At 37.6% G+C, this 25,086-nt stretch overlaps 2 protein-coding genes across 2 annotated transcripts; one reads left to right on the forward strand and one right to left on the reverse strand.

The window, feature by feature from the left end:
* Positions 1-1,504: 1,504 nt before the first annotated feature.
* On the forward strand, positions 1,505-4,402 carry LOC122093514 (receptor-like protein kinase BRI1-like 3). Its single transcript, XM_042663860.1, has one exon. It carries the CDS (start codon positions 1,656-1,658, stop codon positions 4,293-4,295), a length of 2,640 nt encoding a protein of 879 aa, XP_042519794.1. The 5' UTR covers positions 1,505-1,655; the 3' UTR covers positions 4,296-4,402.
* A 106-nt stretch (positions 4,403-4,508) lies between these two features.
* Positions 4,509-18,270, reverse strand: LOC122093515 (protein-tyrosine-phosphatase IBR5-like). Its single transcript, XM_042663861.1, has 5 exons — positions 17,853-18,270; positions 15,347-15,446; positions 8,058-8,115; positions 7,844-7,950; positions 4,509-5,269 (listed from the first exon to the last, which is right to left on the reverse strand). The coding sequence occupies exons 1-5, from the start codon at positions 18,087-18,089 to the stop codon at positions 4,971-4,973; spliced, it is 801 nt and encodes a 266-aa protein (XP_042519795.1). The 5' UTR covers positions 18,090-18,270; the 3' UTR covers positions 4,509-4,970.
* Between the last annotated feature and the right edge of the window lie 6,816 nt (positions 18,271-25,086).

Below are 25,086 nucleotides of genomic sequence, written 5' to 3' on the forward strand. Positions count from 1 at the left end.
GACACAAAGGCCCCATAAGACAAAGTTTGCATCTTTTTCCCCCTGTTAGCCACAGTAAAATCTCTTAAAAGTGGATGGTCAATTTAAAGCTTAAGCATGGCAGAACTTGCCAATGTCACTTTTTAAAATAGTGACTTGATTTTTTTATTGGATTAATTTTTTATTCACCAGGATCTACATCAATGGTGATGAGGGGGCATAATTGGACTTTGGTTTTATCAGTAATTTCTATCCCTTATTGTTCTTGGTCCAAAATACTTAAAATCGTATGTGATGAGGAGTAGTGAGCATCCAACAATTGGGTGCATGGTTGGGCCTTCTCAGCCGTTGGATGCTTACTGCACCTCATCGCTCTCTGTAGATAATTTAGACTCTTCTCCACATGTGGAGAGAAACTGGGTCTTTTTGTTTACTAATTTGCCAAAGTTGCATTCCCTCATTCCTCCTCCCTCTGATTCACCCTCACAAAATTTTAACTTCAAATAAAACATAAGAAGCCCTCCCCACTTCTTCCCCCTAGTTGCCTAGAATTTGCACTTAGTAAGGTTCTATTTCACTCAAGGGAAGTGATTCTGCCTGAGAGCACGCTTCGTGGTCTATCTCTCTCCAAGGGGTAAGGAAGTCTTTTCACATGGGGAGGAGAGAGAGAGAGATACATGGGAGTGTTGTCAGAGGCCACGCTCTAAGACAGTTTTTTCTATACGCTCTTAGACAGAGTTTTTTCTCTTTACTTAAATATGCCTTTTTTTTTTTTTTTTAATTCACACAATTATGGGGTACAATTATATTGGAATAAACAAGAGGAAATACAAAAGAGGCACTCTTCTCTCTTATTGCCAATACTCGTGTTGTATTTGAACGAATTTAAGATTCAAAACACCTCATTTCAGTATGGTTTTATTGTCATATAATTTCCCTAAAGTTTGGATGTTTAATGTTGCTTTCAGTGTATGTTTATGAATGTTTTTAGCGGGCAAAAAACAGACGGGAGATAGTGTTGGACATGTGTCAATCAAATCAATTAATAAAAAGTTTATTAATGTTTATGATTGCATGACATTAATGAATTTTAATTGTGCATAGGTCTAAACTAAAATTATTCACGACGAAGGACAAAATTGGGCACTTTGTTTTAAGGACAAAATTGGGCACTCTGCTTATATCGTTGTCACACTTTGTATTAGCAGTAACATTGGTTCTAAAACACAAGTGTAAATATATATATATATATATATTTATATACATTGAACATGATCACATAAAAATTTTGAATGGACTATTAATAGATGTTAAGTATACATATTTGATTCTTTATCGTTGTAGTTAAGTAAAATGGTTTTTGATGTATCAACAATTGATTTTTTTATAATTATGCAATAGATTCATGGCGATTGGGGCCATGCACGAGATGTTGTTCAACAAGAAATTCACTGTTTTTTCCAGAAGAAATATCATAGAAAGTAGTAACTAATGATTGGATGTAAATCCACATTCCATTGCACGTTCTGTAAATAATTTACAAAAGATTTTGAAAAATATCTAAAATATGAAAACCATTGAAAATAAAAGGAGGTAGTGGAGATGAGGAATTAAACCTCACTCCTTCACCTGTGTCCTGACTCCTGCGAAGTCGAAGAAGACGATAAGGAAAGGTCATGATTTATTATTTTTTAAGATGGAATTGCCTTATCTTCCTCCTCCTGTCCACGACGACCTCTCCCCACTTCATGTCCAGAGGATTGTCTTCCCCTTCTACTTGTTCAAATTTTTCAAAGCCACAGCAGAAGCAGCAGCTGAAAGGCAAGGACGACGAGATCGCGGCCTTGATATCCTTCCAGAACTTTTCTGTCCAAGCTGATCCTAATGGATTCTTGACGGATTGGACACCTAATTCTCCCAATCCTTGTTCATGGAAGGGTGTCAGCTGCTCTCCCGACGGACACGTTTCCGCAATCGATCTCACCAATGCTGGACTCACCGGACACCTTCGTCTCGACTCTCTCATGCGTTTGCAGCATCTCCAACATCTCATCTTACGCGGGAATCTCTTCTCCGGTGATCTATCCCCAGATGCCGGAGCTGCTTCGGTGCGCTGCAACTTGGAGACCCTTGACTTGTCCTCCAACAACTTCTCGGACCCCATCTCTGAAGAATTCCTGTTGTCCTGGAACAATCTCAGTTCTCTCAATCTCTCCCGCAATTCCATTCCTGGAGCGGCTTTCACCTTTGGCGCTTCTCTCCGAGAGCTCGACATCTCCCGCAATCGAATTTCTGATCGCCGGCTCTTGAACTACTCGCTCCTAAATTGTGGGGCTTTGAGTTTCCTTAACTTCTCAGACAACAAGCTCCCTGGGGATTTGGGTGTTGGCATCTCATCTTGCAATAATCTCTCCACCCTCGACCTCTCATACAATCTTCTATCCGGCAACATTCCGGCGGCTTTTTTTGCTCAATCGCCACCGTCTCTGAAGCACCTGGACCTCTCCCACAACAACTTATCTGGCGAATTCTCCGTACTCGAGTTCGGCAGCTGTGGCAACCTCACTTTGCTCGATTTCTCCCACAACGTCCTTTCCGGCAATGGGCTTCCCGCCGGCTTGCGCAACTGCCAGCTGCTTCAGAAACTTGACCTCTCCCATAACCTACTTCAGGACGGGATTCCCTCGGCCCTGGGCAGCTTCAGGAATTTGCAGTATCTATCGCTGGCCCAAAATTACTTCTCAGGTGAGATCCCGCCAGAACTCGGTCGGACCTGTGGGACTCTCCTAGAGCTCGATCTCTCTGGGAACAGACTTTCTGGGGGTTTCCCTCCGACGTTTGTATCGTGCTCTTCGCTACAGATCCTCAACCTCAGCAACAACGAGCTTTCGGGTGATTTCGTCAATATCGTCGTCAGTACTCTGCCATCTCTGAAGCACCTTTTGCTTCCTTTCAATAACTTAACCGGTCCCTTACCTTTGTCTATAAAGAACTGTTCTCAGCTTGAATTGCTCGATCTTAGTTCCAACGGCTTTACTGGTGGCATCTCATTCCCATCTGGGTTCTGTCCCTCTCTTTCTTCTCTACATACAATCCTCCTACCCGGAAATTTTCTGTCGGGAACGGTCCCTCCTGAGCTTGGGAACTGCAAGCAACTGAGTACGATCGATTTCAGCTTCAACAACCTTAGTGGTTCGATACCCTCAGAAGTTTGGGAGCTACCCAATCTTTCAGACTTGGTCATGTGGGCAAACTCACTCAGCGGGGAAATCCCAGAGGGCATCTGTGTGAATGGTGGAAACTTAAAGACACTGATTCTCAACAACAATCTCATCACAGGGACCATCCCTCTGTCGCTGGCTAAGTGTACTAATCTCATCTGGGTTTCTCTCTCTAGCAACCTCCTCACTGGGAGGATACCTACTGGGGTAGGGAACCTCATGAAGCTTGCTATTCTCCAACTGGGGAACAATTCGCTCACAGGAGAGGTCCCGAGGGAGCTTGGTAACTGCCAGAGCCTCATATGGCTGGATTTGAACAGAAATAGCCTAACTGGGTCCATACCACCGGAACTTACCAACCAAGCTAGGCTGATTATGCCTGGCCTCATTTCTGGAAAGCAGTTCGTATTCATCAGGAATGAGGGAGGTACAGCCTGCAGAGGTACCGGAGGACTAGTTGAATTTCAAGGGATCCGTACAGAGAGGCTGGCGAATTTTCTAATGATTCATTCTTGCCCATCCACTAGAATCTACACTGGTTTGACGTTCGACTCATTTGCAGGAAATGGAAGCATGATCTACATGGATCTGTCATACAATTCCTTGTCTGGAACAATCCCAGATGACCTGGGTTTCATGTATTATCTCCAGGTCCTAAATTTGGGACACAACAGACTTACAGGAACCATCCCTGATAGCTTGGGAGGCCTTACAGATGTTGGAGTTCTTGATCTATCTCATAATGATCTTCAAGGTCATCTACCAGGTTCCTTAAGTAGGCTTTCGTTCCTCAGTGATCTCGATGTTTCAAACAACCACCTCACAGGATTAATTCCTTCGTCTGGCCAGCTTACCACATTCCCAGCATCCACATATGAAAATAATTCCGGCCTATGTGGGTTCCCCTTGCCCCCTTGTGGGTTTGGTACCACTACTACTACTCCTACAGCCCCTCCGCAAGGTAAGAAACACTCCATGCCCGCAGGAGTGATCCAAGGAGCAATCGCAGGAGTCATCATTGGATTCATACTTTCCCTATTCTGCTACCTTGCATGGCCCGGCTCTAGTCGAAAACCACTGTCAAGGTGCATCTAGGTTTCCACATGATTGTATTGTAGATTTTTCTAGGGTTGGCTTAACTGGTTCTTACCAGTCATGTATTCATAAACAAAACAATGGAAAAAAAATATTAAATGGATTCACTGAAAGTGAGTAGGTAGAGCACTAAATGTAATGGATTGAGGAGGTTAAGATTATTGATGCATACTCAATAATCTGTTTTGTTAGAAATGATGTGAAAGGCAGAACTGATTTAGAAAGAATATTTACATTATTAAACTAAGCTGCAGAAATTATAGAAAGCACACACACATGAAGACAACCAAAACACCAGATGAGAAGTTCCTGCAGTTCTAATGCTGATGGTGGTAGAAGGACACGCTTCACTCATGGTTTATATACAAAACTATAAAAAATGCTTTTCATGCAATCTCTTCTCTATAGAAACTACCAAAGTTCAAAACCCACGAAAACCCGTTCAGTGTCATCTCATATAAATAAAGGAATTAGTGAATGAGATACCACCCTTTCAGAACATTTGACTCCAAAGGACCATGCTCAGTGTGCGGAGGATTCAATTCTGCCAGCATAAGGAGCCTTTTTTTTTTTTTTTTTTTCTGCACTTCATACCCAAAAATCCGGATATAAACTTGTTCCATCAGGGTTCTGACTTCAGACTAAAATTCACTGATGCAGAAACTCCATTTGAAATCACGAGCCATCCATAAATGTATCACTCCCGTTTGGAGGGGTGAGACAAACATCAAGCATCTTCTTCTCAGTCCGACCAGCTCCAAAAGTAAACTCATGAGGAGGAATGTTCAAAGCAGGACGGTCAAAAAGAGAGGTTGCAGCAGGCATATTGAAAACAGGGAATCCAACTGGATCATTAGCTTTAGGGAAATTGAAGACAAAAGGCTGTGTCTCTGGAAATGGGAAGACCGCTGCTGGATTGCTTACGATCGGTCCATAGATCTGCTGCTCATACTCCTGCAACTGCTGGTGGACAGCTACAATTCAAAACAGAAAAATCAGAATAAGGAGATTGTAGGCAACAGAAACCCATATATCTGAACCATCAATCATCCCATTATTTCGGGAAGGGAAATGGAAGACAATCCAGAGCTAACTGTGCACTGCATTAAGCCAAAGGTTGACCATTCCTAAACGCTAAACCTGATTAGTAGCCACCCCTAATCTTGAACTCAAAAATAAAAAATAGGAATAAAATACCCTTGAACCACAAACATGAATTCCCAATAAAGTGTCAAAAGATTAGTTTTTATATCATCTCCATATTTAAGGGAAAACATTGAAAGTTTACTTCCCTCCCAATTATTCCAGTGCAGTTCATTCTTTTACAAAATAGTTGAATCGAGAATGTTACAACAACAACAACAACAACAAATCTTAATCCCAACTAGAATCGAGAATTTCCAATTTAATAATATTTACCCTATATAGAAATTTTGGTTGCAAAATGAGAATTTTCTTTAAGAAAACTATTACAAATCCCACACATTTGAGGTGAGTCATGTTTCCACCATTTAGAGACTCTCAGGCCACATTACTACTAAAAGCAAAAGTCCTCAAATCCTTTTCTTAGAGGACACTAGAAAGTTCAATCATTTATCATAGTTTGCAACTAGTACATAATGAAGAAACTTACCTTAAATCACAATCAAGGCATACATTTCACAAAGTTATTCTATCTTTATCAACACTTCACAAAGGTTCTCAAAATCTAAAGCAAACAAAACATATTCAAACTTCATACTCTTCTACAACAATTATCTTCCAAATTGAAACCTCCCAAACACTGTCAAAGTCAAACCAAATGAGAAATAAAACCAACATGCACTGCGACCCTCCTCCCAAAGTAAACTTTTTGAAATATTAGATCAATTTTCCCAGAAGAAAACCAACTTTCCAACTAAAGACAATCAATCTCCTTATTGCAAACTAAAAATAATTCCTAACCAAATAAAATCCAAATCTAATAAGATTTAATATTAGGAAATTTAAATAACTCAAAATACAATTTCCTCTGCCAGATAGTAGCCCATCCATAAATTGGCCATAACTTGTTCCGAATACATCCATCACATATATTGGACTCTCTCGAATGGTAATTGTTTTCGAATGATACCAAAACCAATGAACCAAATAAATTTTCAACATGACAAAAAATGATGAAATGAAATAAAATGCAGAATGCAAGGGAAGTGACAGAACTATAACTTCTAGAACACCAGTCTTGATTCCACACATTGAAGCTTATCATGAACCAGGTGTTCTCTAAATTTTCTATTTAGCTCAAATTCTGTATAAAAGGCCCAATGAAAATCAGCCAAGTTGCAGACTTGGGTGGAGCCAAAATAAGGACATCAATGGATTAGTGGACCATACTACCTGAGAAGAGAATCTAAACTATAAGAGGAAAACTGGAGAGGAGGTTGATTGCTAGGTTTTAATCTCATTTAATGTCCACTACACTTTAGTCAATAGGGGTTATCTTTGAAATGGGAATACCTAATTGACACCAATTCTGCCATTGTTTAGCCAGTCACCAAGTTAAAATTCATTGCCATGTGACTGACATGGGGTGGTCTATGTAATATTCGACCTCACACCCATCCCATCGATCAACTTTCCAGCTGAAGAAAAAGAAAGGGAAACGGTTACAAAGTGGATTAAATTGAAGCAAGTCCAGAAAAGTGGATGGAGAGTGCGACTTCGGCACGCCACGTGGGGTGCCAACTTGTCAAATTAAAACTGTGGAGGGTAGAGAACAGCATGAATTCGTTGGATGTCAAATTTTGGCTCCTAATTCAATCATATGAATCACCTTGTGCTGCACATTTTCCCTTTTAGTTTTACGATCCAGAATTGCCCAAAAATTTGTGTTTTATCACCTTTCTTCTTTGCCTTATCTTGAAACTTGGTAGAGTCAGATTTGGCTCAAAACTTGGTACATAAGTAGGAAAGAACTAGCAAATTTTATTCTCCATCCTTGGAACTACTAAAAGTAAACAAAAACAAGGCCTTACATAGAGTTAGCCTGCTTTCCCCTCGAGCACAAGCAAAAACAGCTAAATTTTGGGACCAAATAGTACTACATTAGACATATGAAAACTGTTATACTAAAAAAGTTGGACCTGACCAATCCTAAAGTGTAACAAAAAAGAACATTACAAAGCTACTACTAAAGCACAACTAAGAAAAAAAACTAAGAGATACTTCATACACTGCAGACCATTTCCTTTTATTGATAAAATTGATTACTCACAAAAAAAAAAAAGAGGGGTTTTCTTGAAGTAAATAATAAACACTGCTTTGGTTGACTCATTGGAAGCCCACCTGTCAAATTAATATTAGCCAACATACCAAAAGAGTTAAGGCAGTCCAACTAACAATTGTGGAAGCAAGACAAGTCCAGGTGCATGCTCGTCTCTAAGATAGAGCCATACTCATCCGAATCTTCCAAAATATCACATATTAAAGTTGGTTCAGTGGCATGATGCCTCAATTTGCTTCACCCTTAAACAAACTGTTTTTATCATCGGAAGAGTTAATATACGAACCTGAAGTTAATTCCACGGATGGCCTCCGCTCTTTCACCCATTGATAGCTTTGTGCAAGTCTCCATCCTTTGCACTTCATCAGGTATGCTATTACGACAGCTGGTGACCTGTTATGCAGACAAAATAACAATAGTTCAGCCAAATAAGGACTAATTATTCAAGAGCTCAAAAACCATATCTTCAATCTTCCAACAAGCAACTCCTGAGTAATAACCTATTTTTTCCTGACATGCAGTGCACTAGAACACGGGCCTTGTCCTTTTCACATTGCTCTGCACAAGGAGCAAACTTTATAAGCTCAATCTATTTGAAATTGCGCACATAAGCAAACCAGAGCTAAGCCTGGTTCTGCAGGATTAGAATGGAGGACATAAATGCATGCATAATGCTAAACATTTGATCCAAGTGTCACTTTGTATCAATTGAGGCAAAGAACGCATCTGCTGTGAAAATAAAAGGGATGGATCATACACAAAGGATGACTTCAGTATGACAACAGAGCATGGACAACAAGAAAAAAGCTACATATAGGAGATTCTGATGAGGTGTCTAGAAAAAGATAGTAGGTAGGGCTTTAAAAGGGAGCCATAGATATGATTGGAATGTTGACAACTACCTTCCTTTTTTTTCTTTTTTTCTTTTTGATAGTTAGGGAGGGAAGTAGGTAACAGCCAGGGGGTTCGAACTCGAGACCTCCTGGTCAGCATGGGATTTTTGCACACCACAGGTCACCAACTACTTAAAAGCAAAGAAAATAAAACCACAGGTTATATACTCTAATTGGATATGATTGCATACAAGATAAATAAGAAACAAGCAATGGAGATAAATGATTAAAAAAAAAAAATGTATTTATCAGCATGAAAACATTGAATGTGAACCTATTTCTATAAACAGTAAATGGTTTCATTTAGAGGTGTAAGTATTGTTTTGAATGAAAATACTTTAGTATATGAATGTAATACAACCTACGGTTCCAAAACCCTGATAAAGGTCTCTATGGGCCTATAGGAATAATAAATAACTCACTTTAACTGTGGAGGGGCAATTCTGCAAATTCACATCACAATTAAGGCCTCTTTCGGGAGAGAAAAACACATTAGGACATATGAGTAAATAAGCTCAAAGGGAAGTGGGAGATATGAGACATCAATGAGAAAGATTACAAACAGAAATAAATTTAAGACGTAAGGACTTTTATGTAATACTAATAAGTGAGGATTGTTTTGTGAATATGAAGACTTGCTGTCTTCTTCAACCTCACAAATGGCCAGCAAGGGCGGAAACCCAAGTCTGATTCCAAAGAGAGAACTCTCTCAATATTTGGATAGATCTTCACTCCCAATCCTCTAAGAAGCAGTCAAAAACATATCCCAAAACTCAAATATTAAATAATATCTCTTGCTGCAACTGATCTGGCAGTAGGAGTGGTCCAGATCTGGTTTTAGGGTTAAACTCCACTACAGAAGATGAGAAAAGGAACTGAGATCAGAACTGAGTACAGGAAATGAGAGAAGAGAGAACAAGCGCAGCTCAAACTAACCCCTAATCATGGTAAACCAAACTCAAAACTTTATTCAACCATCAATATTGTCCAACAATGGGATTACATGGTAGCATATAAATAACTCAAACTAACCCCTAATCATACATAAACTCTGAAATAGACTTTGAACTCCAACTCGCACTAACATTATTGATAGCTAACTCTTTTATAAAAAATAAAAAAAAATTTAATTTAAAAATTAACCTACATCATAGTTGTCAAGGCAGTGCCTTGGCGTCCAAGCGGTAAATCTAAGACAAAGTGGTGGGCTGCCTTATTCGATTCACAAAAGGCGACCGCATTGGTCACTGATGAGCACATTTATGTGTGAAATCTAATGTAGTAAAACAAGCATTTTACACATTTAGAATGGAGCTACCTTGGGTTTTACTCTCTTTTTGCAGGTTTTATAATTTCAAGGCCGTTAGGACTATCGGGCGCTATATCTCCAATTTTACACATAAAGAGGTCCTATTTCGTTTCATGGTTGCGAAGAAGACGAAATTCTAAGCAAGATGAACATGTTCAATTGCAAGTACACATTCGTTTGGTCAACCGTACAAGTGATTATTCTTTTCAGGCCAGAAAAAGAATAATGGATCAAAACCAAACCGAGATGCAAAACCAGCCCATCTGCAATTGTCCCAAGGGTATAAGAAATATTCCAAATGCCAACAAGGATCGATGGACCACATCCTTAAGTGATTGAAGATCCGTTTTTGGTAACAACAACTACCTAGCGTAGTTAGTGAGTTGTGTGCAAAATTCCTTGCTTATTAGGAGGTCTCAAGTTCGAACCTCTTAGCTGCCATTTTGTTGAGATTTTTTTTAGAAGATTTTCTCTCTCCTACTCATCACTTAAAGGAGGTCGGCCAAGATAGTTGTACGCAAGTTTGAAGAAGAGAGAGAGAAAATAAAGAGAAAAAATAGGAAAGAAGAAAAAAGAAAAGAAAATACAAGGGCATGGATGGGAATTTCCCATTAAAATATAATATTTTCCAAATCCAAGCAAGAAAAATCGGCCAAAGGGGGTTTCTTGTGCAAGAAGAGAGAAAAATAGAAAAAGGGAGAAAAAATAGGAAGAAAAAGGCAAGAAAAATCGTGGGAGATCTCTCTCCACACGTTTTCTCTCTTCTCTCTCCTCCACTTCATCAACAAGATAAAAAAAAAATCTTTTTTTTTAGAAGCTAAAATCGTTAGCTTCCCTCCCCCATTCTCTATATAATAGAATTAACACAAGGGGAGGAGGCACTTCATTCTTCTTCTAGGGTTTTTCCTTAGTTGCTCTATCTCTTTCTCTAGCTCTAGTTCTAGGTTTATGCTTTAAACAGTTTTATAAATTCTTTTTATTCAATTAATGCAAGCACTTTTGTTTTTGATTCAGTCTTTTATTTTTATTTTTTAAACAATTGAAGTTGTAATTTTCAAGTTCTAGTTCTAGGCTTAGTTCTAGGTGACAAGAACAAGCTATGAAGCATGTCTTTCAAGTTCAATTTTTTTCTTCAGATTTGTTTTCTCTAGTACTAGAAATTTCATATTTGGTTTATTCCAGATCTGGTTTTTAGTACTGGTAGTATCTCAAATCGATCAAGTTTTCAGTTCAAGGGATGAAGTTCAAGTAGGCTCCTTCAGTAGTCTTCTCTCCCCCCTCTCATTCCCTCTTCTGACTACCCTTTCTTTCTTAATTTAGGATTTTAATTTCAGTCGTTACGTTATTGCTATCCCTTTCCCCCAAAGTTCATGACTAGTGTATGCGTTGGCTTTGCCCCTCCTAGCCATAGAACCATCATTTTATTGTTTTTATTTTAATTCTCCCTTTCCCTAAAGCCAAGTAGAGTAACCCTTGTAAGAGTGACTCTCTGGCATAGTTGTCAAGGCGACGACTAGGCGTCCAAGCGGTTTGCCTAGGGCCTAGGCGACAGCCGCCTTGTTGCACTGCATGTCGCCTTGTGTTTCGGCACTTATTTATGCCAAATATCATTCAAGTAAATGATTCATTTACTTAAGATATTATTCATAAAGAAGCAAATACCCCCTATTTGAATCCAATAAAAATAGTTTAAAAATCAAATTCCAAAAGGATAAAAAGTCAACCCCCAAGTCCAAGAACAAAAACTGGATTTTGGTTATAGGGACGATTTTCAATTTTTCTCAATTATGAAAATTTTATAAATTCTATCATGTTAAAACATTGCTAAAAACCAAAAGTCCGGTAAAATAATATTTTGTTTTGATATTCATAAAATTATTTTCATTCAGGCGATTTTAACAATATTCGCACACTTAAAAATAAGTTTGACTGAAGCATAACTTTGTCATTGCAACTCAGATTTAAGTAATCTTAGACTTGTTAGAAAGTTGGTTTTATGTTATAACTAATACAAAAAATCTCATGTAAAAATAAAATCATTTGACCAGTCAAACTTATTATAGAATAAGAGCATTTCTCTAAATGTTGATTTTTTATAACTTAATATGACTTAATGTTAATTTTTTATGATTTGATGTGGCTAAATGTTGATTTTAATGACTTGATGTGGCTTAATCTTGATTTTTTATGATACACGGTATATATAACTTACTAAATAATGTTAGAAAATAGGAAAAATAAAAAATAACACTTGTTCGCCTTCTCGCCTAAGCGCTTAGACAACCCTCCACCGCCTCGATTCGCCTTGTCGCCGTGACAACTATGCTCTCTGGTCAAGTAGGAAAGCTCATATTATGATGCATCCCTCGAGCTAAGTAGAGAAACCTACTTGTGAGTCTCTCTCTAGCTTTATCCCCTTTTTTTTTACTTTATTTTTATTTCAGCATTTTTTTTTCTTCATTGCTTTTTAATTGCCTGGGGTGTTTATTTTCAGCTATTTATTTATTTAATTTTAATTGCGTGGCTTGCGTGTTTAAATTCTTAGATGAATAATGGTTAGGACGTTATTTTACATACATATGTTTAGGACGGTAATTAGAATTAGATCACAACCATTAAACGATTCACTTTCGCATTATTAAAAGAAGCAAAAAAATAAAGTGGCTGCTCTCCCTGTGTTCGACCCGTAGCTACACTGATCCGTACGCTTGCGGTTACTTATTAAAATCTCAAACAGTCACCTAGGCAACTTGGATGCCTTATCATGGCGAAACTTTTTACTGGTATCTTGGCAGGCGGTAGGGGCAGAATGCCAACAGAACAACCTATTCAAGCCAGGACCAGATCAAATTTTGCCATCAAGAATCTCTATCACTATATTTCAGCAACCATTATTTTAATGCAAATATTCATGAGCAACAATTCCAAGTTAATGAAAAAACTAGACAAGTACCATAAGTGGCACAAATGCAAAGATAGGTTGAAAAAGATCCTTAAGTGCACTATCAACCAGGTGATTAAAGCAAGACTCTGTAATATACTATCCAGAAACAAGACATTATCAATTGGGAAGCAGGTCCGCAAAAGCAAAATGAGAAGGATTGACCAGTTCATACATAAATTATATATATATATATATATATAAAAGGTATTAGCACCTTAATTCACTCTCCACAAGGTGCTAGACGTGACGTCTAAAAGGTTTCTTGATAATTAATGTGGATGTGGTAGATGAATAAAACACCCTCTCAAGGCCCCATAATGCAACACCAAGTTCAAGCTGTTTTTAAGGTAATAGCTGAATTGAATGTCACCAGCTACATAGAACTAATAAATTCAATAAATCAAAAGTGGGTCAAAAGCCATCCAAAGAAAGATCAACACTGACGGCCAATATTGGTGAAACTCAATAAAGACGGTACTGGAAATCACAATAGTAGTAGCTGGTGATAGATCAGAAGGCTCCAAAGCAATAATGGAAAACAAGATAATTTGACTGCATCAAACTCAACAACGGTCATGGTACAAGCCCACCACCCTACCATTTGGTGTCTAAAATCCCTACGAGGAGTCAAGGGGAAAACTAATTCATACTAAAATTCCCCTTCATGGTTAGTTCCAGCAACACAGATAGAGATGTAAATGGATAGTCAAAATCTGAATTCCATTCTATTGCAACCCCAAGTTCCAAACCCTAAATTTGGGTCACTACGGGCCCACCCTGAACAATAAAAACTCAATATGTGGGTAGCGAAGTTTCGGAATTTACTGATAAGCTCAGGACCTGTTTGGGTAAAAGACACATAAGCTAGGATTGAACGATAATTAAATTTGAAGGAAAAGGAATGATGGTAATTAGAAGGGTCTTAGGATTAAAACAGAATTAAATTTAACATAAGGGCTGTTTGGTAAATCCGAAAGAAGAATCCCTTAACTGTAAATAACAAACCTAGGTTGTCTTCAACCTCTCAATCAAACACAAACAGTGGTAACCTACTCCACCAATGGAGCTGTAACTGCTCAAAGAAATGTCGAATGGTGATGAAACTTTATGAGCAAAATCGCCCGGCCCTGGTAATTAATCCAAAGCCAGAAAATATTAAAACAATAGGGTTTAAGATGCTGCAATGGAATAAATACAATGAAACCAGAAAACAGGGCAGGGAACCTAGATCTCAAACATGGATGAAACAGCAGATTAATATCAAAAGATTTCAAGAGAGAATGTTGATAGAAAGCTAGCTGTAAAACTTGAAATCAAAACAGCAAGTGGTGGGTGAGATACGTAAGAAATAAGATCGTAGAAACTAGCTTGGATCACTTATGGGCCCACCCAAGTGTTAAACAACTGAAACAATGAGACTAAATGGCAGTTCTGTAATTAACCAGAATTTTAAATGGCTACTAAGGTAGACAAAGAGGGAAAGGATATAAAAGGGATTTGTTTTTAAACAATGAGGGCAATCTTGGCATTTACAGATAAAGATGAGGTATATTTGGGGCAAAAGAGAAATTATGGTGACAAATAATATGTTGTTACCAACTCTTCTTCTTCCTCGATTTTCCAACAATGCGCACGGACTTAACCAGACGCAAAATATTCAATTGGATTCTCACATCTTGAGTCCAAACCCCACAAGATTCTAGAATATGTTACGCAATCCCCAACCCTACTAGAACCAGCAAGAATCAACCTCAAAAATCAACTAATAATCGAAGGGTTAGATCTGAAATCAGGGACTGATGGTAAGTTCAGAACCAGATTCAAAGTCGGTTCTGCAAATCTCAAGTCCAGAAAGCTCTAGGGCCCAAATGTGTTAGTATGGGGTCGCCCTAAGGTACTGATTTCAGCCTCCCAAATTTGATGTTAAGGAGATGATAGGAGAGAGAATGATTCAGCTTTGTTGGACTGCAACTATTGCCTAGAACAGGTAGACCAGCAAGAAAGCTAACAGGAAATAAGGAAGGTTAAATGAGGAAACAGGAAAAGGTGAAAGAAGGAAGGGGACTGGGGAAGGGAGGAAGTTGGGAGAGAAACTAACAGGATAGGGAAAGAACTAGGAAGGAGGAAGGAGGAAAATGAGAGACGAACACGATGGCCAGCAGGCCCATGCCACAGCGCGGCAATTCAAACCAATTCTTTAATTCATTCAATCTATCTGTAGCAGTGAGGTTAAAACATATATATAAAAAATAATGATTCATATAAAATAGAAATTAACTCTCAACTAGGAAACGAACTTAACAAGGAAACTTGAAATAGGGAAACTATCTCCTAAAGATCCACATTTGTCAGACTATTGGCAACTCAGGTCATACAACTAATTAAACATACCATTCTCAATTATTTTGAATACAATGCAATTCATTTCAATCAACTACATATACATGGAAGAGGAAGTCAGTAGCTTGCAACTCATCAATTACAAAATCCTCAATAATATGCATTGAAAATAATTAAAAAAATTATATAATATAACCAAAAATAAATAAAAAATCCACAAAATGACTCATATTATACTCATAGATTCTCACACCATGTGAGAAAATCATCACTCCATATCAGAAATCATCGAAGGGAACATACCTAAAAATTGAATTGCATCATCAAATGGTAAATTTTTTCCATCAGGAAGGCAGTGGTAAGTGAAGGAGTTCTTGTATAGATTTTGACAAGCAGGTACAGTCTGCATATTCACATAACCATAAATATAAGAATAAATGATGATCTTTTGTTTTCCATAACAGAATTAAACAAAAAACTAGAGAATCAATAACGTACAACCAGCTTCACCAAAGAAGGTGGATATGCCCTATGCACTAACAGAGATGAAATAATAGTCCTGAATCAGGATGTAAATTTTTTTTAAAATGGTTGAAACGGATAAGAGTTCATACAAGAAACAAGATTTGAGAGTCAGCTCCAATTATAGAAAGCATGCCACGATTAGCAATTAGCAATTACCAAGAAACAGTAAAAAACTTCAGTTATTGATGTTGTTGCTGTTATAGTCTACATTGTATTGTGAGTTTCAACAAAATTTCAGTGATTCACTTAAGGAGAGGGATAAACAATGGAACTGGAATGCATTAAAGGTGCACGCATAAAATCAGAAACTAAACAAAACGTTTAAAATTTGAGCATTAACTGCAGTGAGTAAGGTATCCAAGATCTTTAGGAGTTACTGGGACCTAGTTTTAGATCAGCTCAATAAGAGGTTAACGAAATGGAAAAGGAATAACATTCCAGTGGGAAGTATACTTACGTTGATCATAGCAACCACGGCTAACCTCATAGTTTACTATAAAGCAATCAACACTCTCCTACTTTTTTTTCTTCTTCTTTTGGTAATTATCTACACTCTCCGACTGAAGCATCTAAAAAGTAGGAAATTTTGAAAAGAGACTTTCTGTTGGAGAGGAGATATCACCTCATCAATTGGGAAATTATGTGCAGACCTTCATAAGAAGGCATACTCAGCATGGAAAGTCAAAGAATAATGTGAAGCCCTTTTCCTAAATGGTTCAACAAATATTCTCCTAGTAACCTGGAGGTCCGGGGTACACAAGCAAATCTAAACATATGATGCTCGAGCACGGAGTGATGAAGTGTTGGCTCATAGAATCTCTTATTGCTTTCACATCAAAGGCTATTCATATGTTAGACCCAATTTACTCAGTGTGTGTTATATATTAGGTTATGAAGAAGATGAAATTAAGGTTCTGGAAGATTTGTGGTCAAGAAAAACACTATTTAACCTCGGATTTCCTCACCATGTGGTCTTCTTAAGAAAGAGGAATGTTGATAGCCTCATAGACACTTGTTTCATGGCACCTCCACTTGGCTGTTTCAAACTTTTGGGTTTAGGAGAGTTCAACAATTTAGAGCTTGACCTTTTGTATTCAACCCATTGGTGAAACAGACTCGATTACAACAGAACTGTATGACCTTCTATCTGGGTTGAGCATTTCCTATATTAGTGTCCAACCAAGAAGTTGAAGAAAATTCAGTTTTAGTTTAAAGCTATTGGATGGAGGATCAATTCAGTCAGTGGCCCTTGATTTGTGCTCCCAAAATTTCTCATTCCACCACGGCACTAGATCAAGCAACTTGAAAGCTAATGAACTTACCACTTCAGGACATTAAAAACATTAATGTACGCAGGGAATACAATACAATATAATTAATATGGTTATGAAGGTTCATTGATACTTGTAGACTCTTTCCTCCCTTCTTTTCAATAAAAGTTTATTCATTATTATTATTATTATTTATTTTTATTTTTTTTAAATTAATGGTTCAGTTTCTACAGGTCCGCTGACAGCACAGAAAATATTTTGTTCGTCTGCAGTCATAACTTCCAACATTTATAGCCCATTAGCCCTAAAGCAGCTAAGCATAAACACTCTTAAGGTACTTGCTAGACCAAAACAAAATAAAAAAGTTGGTGCTTTCATATTTTTTATGGATAGCCATTTGGAACCTAGAGCTATAGGGCGAACAGTAAGAAGAATTTAACAGAGTATGTACCTTTGGCACTGGTTTTCGTTCTTTGTCCAAAAACAGTTGCATTAGTAGTATAGCAGCTATGAAACAGAGAGGATGTGTAACCACTGAGGGCCCTTGGGTGGGGATCAACACAGAATTTGAAATTCTTTCCTTTTTCTATTGTCTGAATGTTCTATTTCAGGTAAACAAGATCTTAAGTTTTGACTTTAAAAAATCCTAATATCCATTCATTAACCGGATCCATAACTGGTGACTGCCCGAGAGTGCTGGTCCTCGGAACAATCCGAACACCATATTTATATCACTTCAACTAACCCACTTATCATTGAATAATAAGAAAACAACTGAAGATAGTTTGCACAAAAATTTGGGGCGAAAGTTAGAGCTACACTCAGACTTCGAATTCAATTCGATAAAATCCCCATGAAATTTGTACCGTATATTCATACAATTTTCTTTTACATTTTAGGGATTTCAGATCAGAAACCATTCCGCCAACGAACGGTTCAGTGGCAGACTGATAAACTACGAACAAATAAATCAAAAATACGAATAGTTAAAAACCCAGAAAAGAAAAACTCACATTGAGCACACGAGAGATCCCTTGAGTCTTGAGAAGCTCTGCTCGAGATGCGTTATCGTAGCTACCCAAGTAGAGAAACTCCGGCAAAATCTCCGAGGGGAAAGCACTGGATTGAAATCCCACTTTCTCTGATGAAGCAGGGATCCGATGACCACAAATCCCACAAACTTCCCCTTCTTCGTACTTGTGATAATGCCCACAAACCCCGCATGGGTTCTCTCTTTCCCTCTTCCTCATGATTAATCACAAACAGATTGATTACAGAGAAAAACCTTTTTAATGATCGATAGCGCACAAGGTTGTGTGTTTTCTTGTGCGAAGCAAAAGAACTGATTACGGCAGGAAACTGATGGAAACAAACAGAGGCTTGAATCCACATGCGTACTTTAGCCCCTCTCATTTGTTAAGAAATACATCTTTTTTACTTGTTAGATTTGTATCACCAGTTGTCTTTATCCGATGCCTATTTATTTATAAGGGAATAAGGGTGCAGATTTTCTTTTGGTAAATAGATAAGGGTGAGTTTTTTTTTTTTTTTTTTGGTAAGAATAGATAAGTGTGAGTTTTGTTTGTTTTTGGTGAAATAGATAAGGGTGAGTTTGTTGTCACCAAAATGGTGAACTTAAAAATTATAACATTTTTATTGCCTTTAATAAATAGATAACAAATCAAAAATAATGTGAAAGTAATTTATAAGGGAAAATTATAATTATAGGAAAAATAAGCATGAAAGATAGCATAGCCCTGCACTTAGACATGAGGGGTGAAATGATCATCCCGTCCCTCTTGAAAGGCGAAAATTTTGTTCCTATTGATTATTTTGCACATGCTCTCATTAGCTTTTGCATTGGCGCAGGCCAAGCTACCTTTCAAGAAACCCACTCCAATGAGGGGGTTCAACAGTTCAACCAATGAACAAAGGTTGATTAGCCATTGGTTTTTCTAAACTTAGCGGCTCAACCAATGGAGGGATTGGGATGAGAGGGACATGGGGTCATTTTCATAAGGGATGGAGAGAGAGTGACACTTGTTATGCACCCTATTAGTGTGCCTAACATTTTTCATTGTATTATTATGAGTGAGGGTTGGGCATGCCACTAGTTTTCCCAAAGTAGCAGCTCAATCGATGAGGGATTGTTTCCAAATGGGAGGGAGAAAGAGAAAGAGTGACACAAGCTGAGCACCCCGACAACATTCTCAGTCCTTTCCTATTACATGTAAAATGATGGGATTTTATCTGCATTGAAAAAAAAAAAGATGTCTTATATGAGTTTGATTTTGTTTTTCCCACCAACCTTATATACAACAATACTATCACCACCACCCACACCCACACGCACACCACACCCAAAAACAAAAAAAAATTAAAATAAAAAGGGTACCCAAAAAGGGGAGAGGTTGAGAATGAGCATATGCTAAGCAAATTACCTAGGAATAAGGCATGCTAACATCTATTGTCTATCAAATAATAAAGTTGCAATATATACGTTGGATGAAAAACGGCAATACATGTAATATGTCAAATGTAAATGGTATAAAAATAAATAATATAGTACTATACGAAATACATAGTGCATCCTTGTACCCTCTCTCTCTCTCCTCTCGTTGCTGCAATCCACCAGCGCAACATCTCCCTCCCCCTCCCTCTCCCTCTTGCCATTAAATCCACTCCCCTCTTGCCATTGCAATCCACCAGCGCAACATCACATTTCCTCTTCCCTCCTCCCTCCTTCCTCCTGCCACTCAACCCACTGACTCAATATTTACCTCCCTTACCCCCAACCCTGCCCTCACCAAATCAGTGGTCTTTGCCGGAAACTTTCTCCTCCACTTCCACATGCTTGACTGGTTCCCTACATATGTCGTCCTTGGTGGCATGTTAATCATAACTACTTTTCAAAAACAATAGCCACAAACCCACCACCCCCCCCCCCCTGATGTCCCCTCTAGCAGCACCTTGGCAACCAACTCTAGCCACACCCACTCCTCTAGCAGCTCCTTGGCAACCAACTCTAACCACACCCACTCCTGCGATCAAGGAAACGAGAGGAAAAAAAAAAAATTTCTAAAATCCAAAATCCTTCATATGTAAGGGGCGAGTGGTAGCAGGACGTACGTATTGCAATCTTATTTTCACTTTCTTTTCATATTAACCGTTCATTTAAGTTTAGATTAATCTAGACCATCAATTAGTTTTTTATATTGTAACTGATTCCTAATTTTTAGGGTGGAGAGATGATGGATGTGGTTACTTAACTTGTCTAATATTTTTTTATATAAATAAATAAATAAATAAATAAAAAACCAATATAAGCGGACTCCTCATTCGATTTTGTTGGGAAATCTCAATTCTTTCTCTCACTCACTCTCTCTCTCTCTCTCTCTCTCTCTCTCTCTCTCCTTGCTTTTCCTTCAACGTTGTTCCTTCTTTCTACAACCACTATCATCATCATCATCTCTCTTTCTCTCTCAAAATATAATGAAATAAGAAAAAAATCAACATAACTATTTTCAGGCACTGTGCATATAAAAGACTTGGTCACACATATCCAAATACCATGTTTACATATTAATCATTAAAGAAGAGATTTGGACAGTAAAGTTTGCATGCATGGTAAAAGACAAATTTGAATTTATAAAGTAAACAAAGCTGTTGAATATCTAAGATTTTATTATTACTTATTGGGTAGATATTATTAACCTATGAGAATTTACCATGGATGCAAATCTTCACTGAAATTGGTAAACAAAACTTCAACTAGACTGGAGAGCGGTGAAAAAGGAAGAAAAAATAAGGAACAACCGTGAAGAAGAAGCAAGGAGAGAGAAAAATAGAGGATTAAGATTTCTAAGCGGAATGAAAGGAGGAGTCCGCTTATATTGGGATTTTTATTATTTATTTATTTAAATATTAATAATATTAAACAGAGTTGTAACTGTTTACAACTCTGTTAGCAGGATTAACATATTTAACACGTGTCAATCATATCACTTACTTGAACATTCATCGAGCTCCGAATGTTCTGCATTCCTATTTTTTTGCACGTACCGCACACCCACTCCTACGATCAAGAAAATGAGAGGAAAAAAAAATTTTCTAAAATCCAAAATCCTTCATATGTAAGAGTGTAAAGTCTTTTTTTTTTAATTATTTAAGGTCTCTTTTTTTTTTTTTTGTTTAATTATTTAAGGTCATGTTCGTTGCTAATGGGTTGACTTTGTTTCAATTCTGTTTCTTTAACAGTATGTGGCAAGATGATTAACCCACATACCTCTCCCTCTCTCTCTCTCCTTGGTGCATGGAATAAAAGAAAACCAATGTCCTAAACGGCCAACCTCAAGTCATTAACATATTTCCTTCAACAACAAAATCTTGTTGGGCTACGACTCCAATTTCATTTCTCTAAACTCTACCCTTGTTAAGACTCATGAGTATTTGTCTCTCACAAACAGGAATCCACGGCCCCTGCATCTCCCCAACTTTGGGTTCTTTGAACTTGGTTTTCCGACGTTGCTCCCAACTTATGAGTTAAGAAACTTTAAAGTGAAAGAGAGGGATCAGAAAACCAGAGAGGGAGGGAAGAAGAAAACGGAGCCTGAGCACAAGAGGTGGGTGTAGGGAATCGGAGAGCTGAATAGCAGGAGACTGGTGGGTCAGGGGTTGGGCAGGGGGGAGGGAAGAGGCTGCTGCTGGTAGGGTGCCAGTGCACAAAGGAGTAGCGATGTAAATGGATGGTCAAAATCCGAATTCGCATTCAACTCGTTTAGGGGTATTCGTATCCGGTCAAAGGGTATCCAGATTAAAGTCTCAATTATCCAATTCTATTGAAAATAATCATTTAATGATTTTGAGAGTTTTTTAAGTTTAAACATGTTACAGAGAATGAGGAAAAGAGAGTTAAAACAACTTAGAAAGATAGATTAAGATCAAATTATACTCAAGGACGAAGGTCCAAATTACACAAGTCAGAGAGTAAGGGGATGGTTCAAAATCCGAATTCGATCAGCATCCACATTTGTTAGGGGTATCCGTATCCGCTCAGGAAATATCTGGATCTGAACACATCCGATCGAATTTGATTCCTTTATGACCTGTTTACATCCCTACCAAGGAAATGATGCGAGGGGGAGGGGGGAATCCAGTATCTAAGCCGGCCATGTGGGGGAGGGAGCTTCAGAGATAGAGTTAGAGATAGAGAGAGTGTGTAAAATCCTAGCCATACCTAAGTATTTCCCAAGAAAATCTCATCGCAATTGAGATTTTTTCTCTCAATGTATGTAAATAGGATTAAATATTAATCCAAGTTAAATCAAACCGACAAAATCTAGTGGTCAACAAATGCTAGCATGTCTTACTCCTATGTAACCCGCTAGCATATCCATCTTCGCCCAAAAATAAAATTAGAAATTATTAGATACTTCAAGGGATATCAACAAAAAATTCCCTTTTATAATAAACCCAAAATGAAATCTCTTTCTTTACCCAAAAAAAAAAATCATAAAAAAAAATTATATAACTGCATTTATGGATCTTTATTACACACTGGAGACACCGGTGCAATGAAAATGACAAACTCTCATATTATAGGTCTCTTAACATCTTTTATGTCATTGTCACACAATGATTTTGTTTGAAAAACCAACACGAAAAGGAAGCTGTTGTTAATGCATTAATCATCTACCAATTCATACCATTGTTTTCGACACTACCCCTGTTAATCTGGCCATGTAACAGAGAATCAATTATAACAAGTGAAGCAATAAAATGTGTGGACGATAAATAAGGGCCTTATGGGAAATCTAGTAAAACCAGGGTTAATTGCACAGTATTGGCACCAGTATCAGTCTCCACATCTTTTGCAACCATCAAACCAGTGGAGTGAGCATCTGGTGATTGAGAATCTTCTTGAGATGTGTGCTCAGATACTTATTTGCATCAATATAATGGCTGCAGATGATGTGAGCTCGTCCCTTACCCTGACGATGGAATATTTGTTGGTCTTTCTATTTTTGGGATGGAACTTTGAAGAGCATCCTTCATGCATTGCTACCAAGCAAATGAATAAACTTTGCTTAAGAACAAAGTTACGCCTTAACAAGAGAGAACAAAAGTAATTTGGCAAGTTGGATGGGCATAGCCATGTGCAAAGCAATAAATAGCCTTTAAAGTTGATTTAATTCCTCATTGTAACTTTATGAAGATAGAACGTTATATGATCGCATGGTCCTTGAGCCAAGGATGGGTTGATGGGGAGCATGTAATCGAGGTGTCCAACAAGGGGCAATGTGGTAATTTTCTCACCTCTATATCTAGGTGCATGAGCGCATGATTAGGTAGTGTTCTTTTCTCATTATTATTGTTGCTTTGTTATAACTCATGCATCAATACAAGAGCCAATGAGAGCGCATGTAGAGGCAAATATATGAATGAAACTTTTTATTTTATGGGGGATGAAGTGGTAATTTCATATGCTCATGTGTCTAGGCGTAAAAGCTGTTGGACCAAGCAGAATTCTTTCTCCCTTGTTATTATTATGAAATAGGTTTTGTGCACAACAGCACACGAAGCCATTGAATGAAGACAATGGTCCCCTTGAAATGTCTGAACTATCGCTCCTATTTTATGAATTGTTGATGGGGCTTTCGTAATTGAGCATGGATATCCCTTCATAGGGAAGTCATCTGTGTAACAATTGAATGTGATGTTCTTCAAAATCGAAAGATATATATTATTATTATTATTAAATAAATGTAACAATGAGATTTGATGTTTTTAAAAATCATAAGATTAATACAAGTCATCCATTTTTATTATTGTTTTAATATAAACCATCTAAGAGAGTGCGTAGTAATGCATTGGGCACCAGTGTACATGCAAAGGCATACACGAGGAATATGCCAATACAAGAAAATGCATTTGATTGAATTAGATTCTAAAATTTGATATGTGATTAATCCAGATCATGCCCTCTCTATACAATTTATCTATTATTGTAAAAGGTTTTTCTATGCCAGCAAGTTTAGAGGTGTTATTTTTAGGATGACACCAAATTTTACCACGTCAAAGGGTGATGTAGGAATTTCAATCGTACGGATATTTATCATGTGATATAGATTGGCCATATTTTAAATATCCAAATAAGATTGATTATATAAGCTCCCCATGAATTTGCACTTTTTCTCTTGTAATTTCAATCTTTCAAAAAGTTCATTTTTCACTAGATTTTCATAGTTTTATTTTGCTACCAAGAAAAATCCATTTCAATCAAAATTTAACATACGACTTGGATAAATTGGATCTACTTATTCACAAAGTTTCAGTTCTATAAAGTTCTGTATATAATATATTTTTGATCTTATGTCTCTTTACCCGGTGAAAAGAGAATCTCTTAATCCACTTACTCTAACCACATTAGATTGGACAAGGGTATTTCACGTTTCAACCATGAAAAATAGGGGGATGAGAGTTAATCGTAAACCTAGAGTCCAATTAGCATAAGATTAAATCTATGTTTATTTGTAACATGGCCGAAAGTTTCGTTCAATCATGGAAGAATAATTTCATCGTTAATAATGATTTAACATTGTAATTAGACTTTTTGTGTCAATGTGAACTATATAGAGTCAAAAAGCTTATGCAGCTCTAACTAACAGAAAGCCGAAAAAAAATCCTCTGCTATAGATGCGGTCGTGCGATGAGGATTGGATGATTGGCATGACATCAAGGCATGTGCTGATGTCGTCTCGACCAATGGATCCTCGCCGCACGGCCGCACCCGCGGTAGAGGATGAAGGTCTACGGGAATCCCCATATATAGGATTAGATATGGTATGTAATGTAAAAGATGCTACTTAATGGACTCGTTTTCTTTTGACTTGAAAAAAAAAAAAAAAACTATCCCTTCCCCATCATCTGATGGGACCAATGGCAATAGTAAGGTGTCCCCTCCACCTTCTCTCCCCTTCACTGTGGATGATGGAAAACTTAATTCAAAGAGCTGTCAATTCCAGCCTAAACTAGTTGAACCGACCAAATCTAATTGGATCAGCTCGAATTGAATAGAAATGAACATTTACAAGTTTGATTTTGGTTGAAGGTTTTATGAAACCAATTAAATGAAATCAAACGGAACCAAACCAACCAAGACCAGGAAAAACTAAAAATCTAACAAAACCATTTTCAGTATCCCTTCTTTAAATGCATATATATGAAAAACCAAAATCAAACCAAGAG

This window comes from Macadamia integrifolia, chromosome 11, assembly GCF_013358625.1.
Source record: "Macadamia integrifolia cultivar HAES 741 chromosome 11, SCU_Mint_v3, whole genome shotgun sequence".
In the NCBI taxonomy this organism is placed as follows: domain Eukaryota; kingdom Viridiplantae; phylum Streptophyta; class Magnoliopsida; order Proteales; family Proteaceae; genus Macadamia; species Macadamia integrifolia.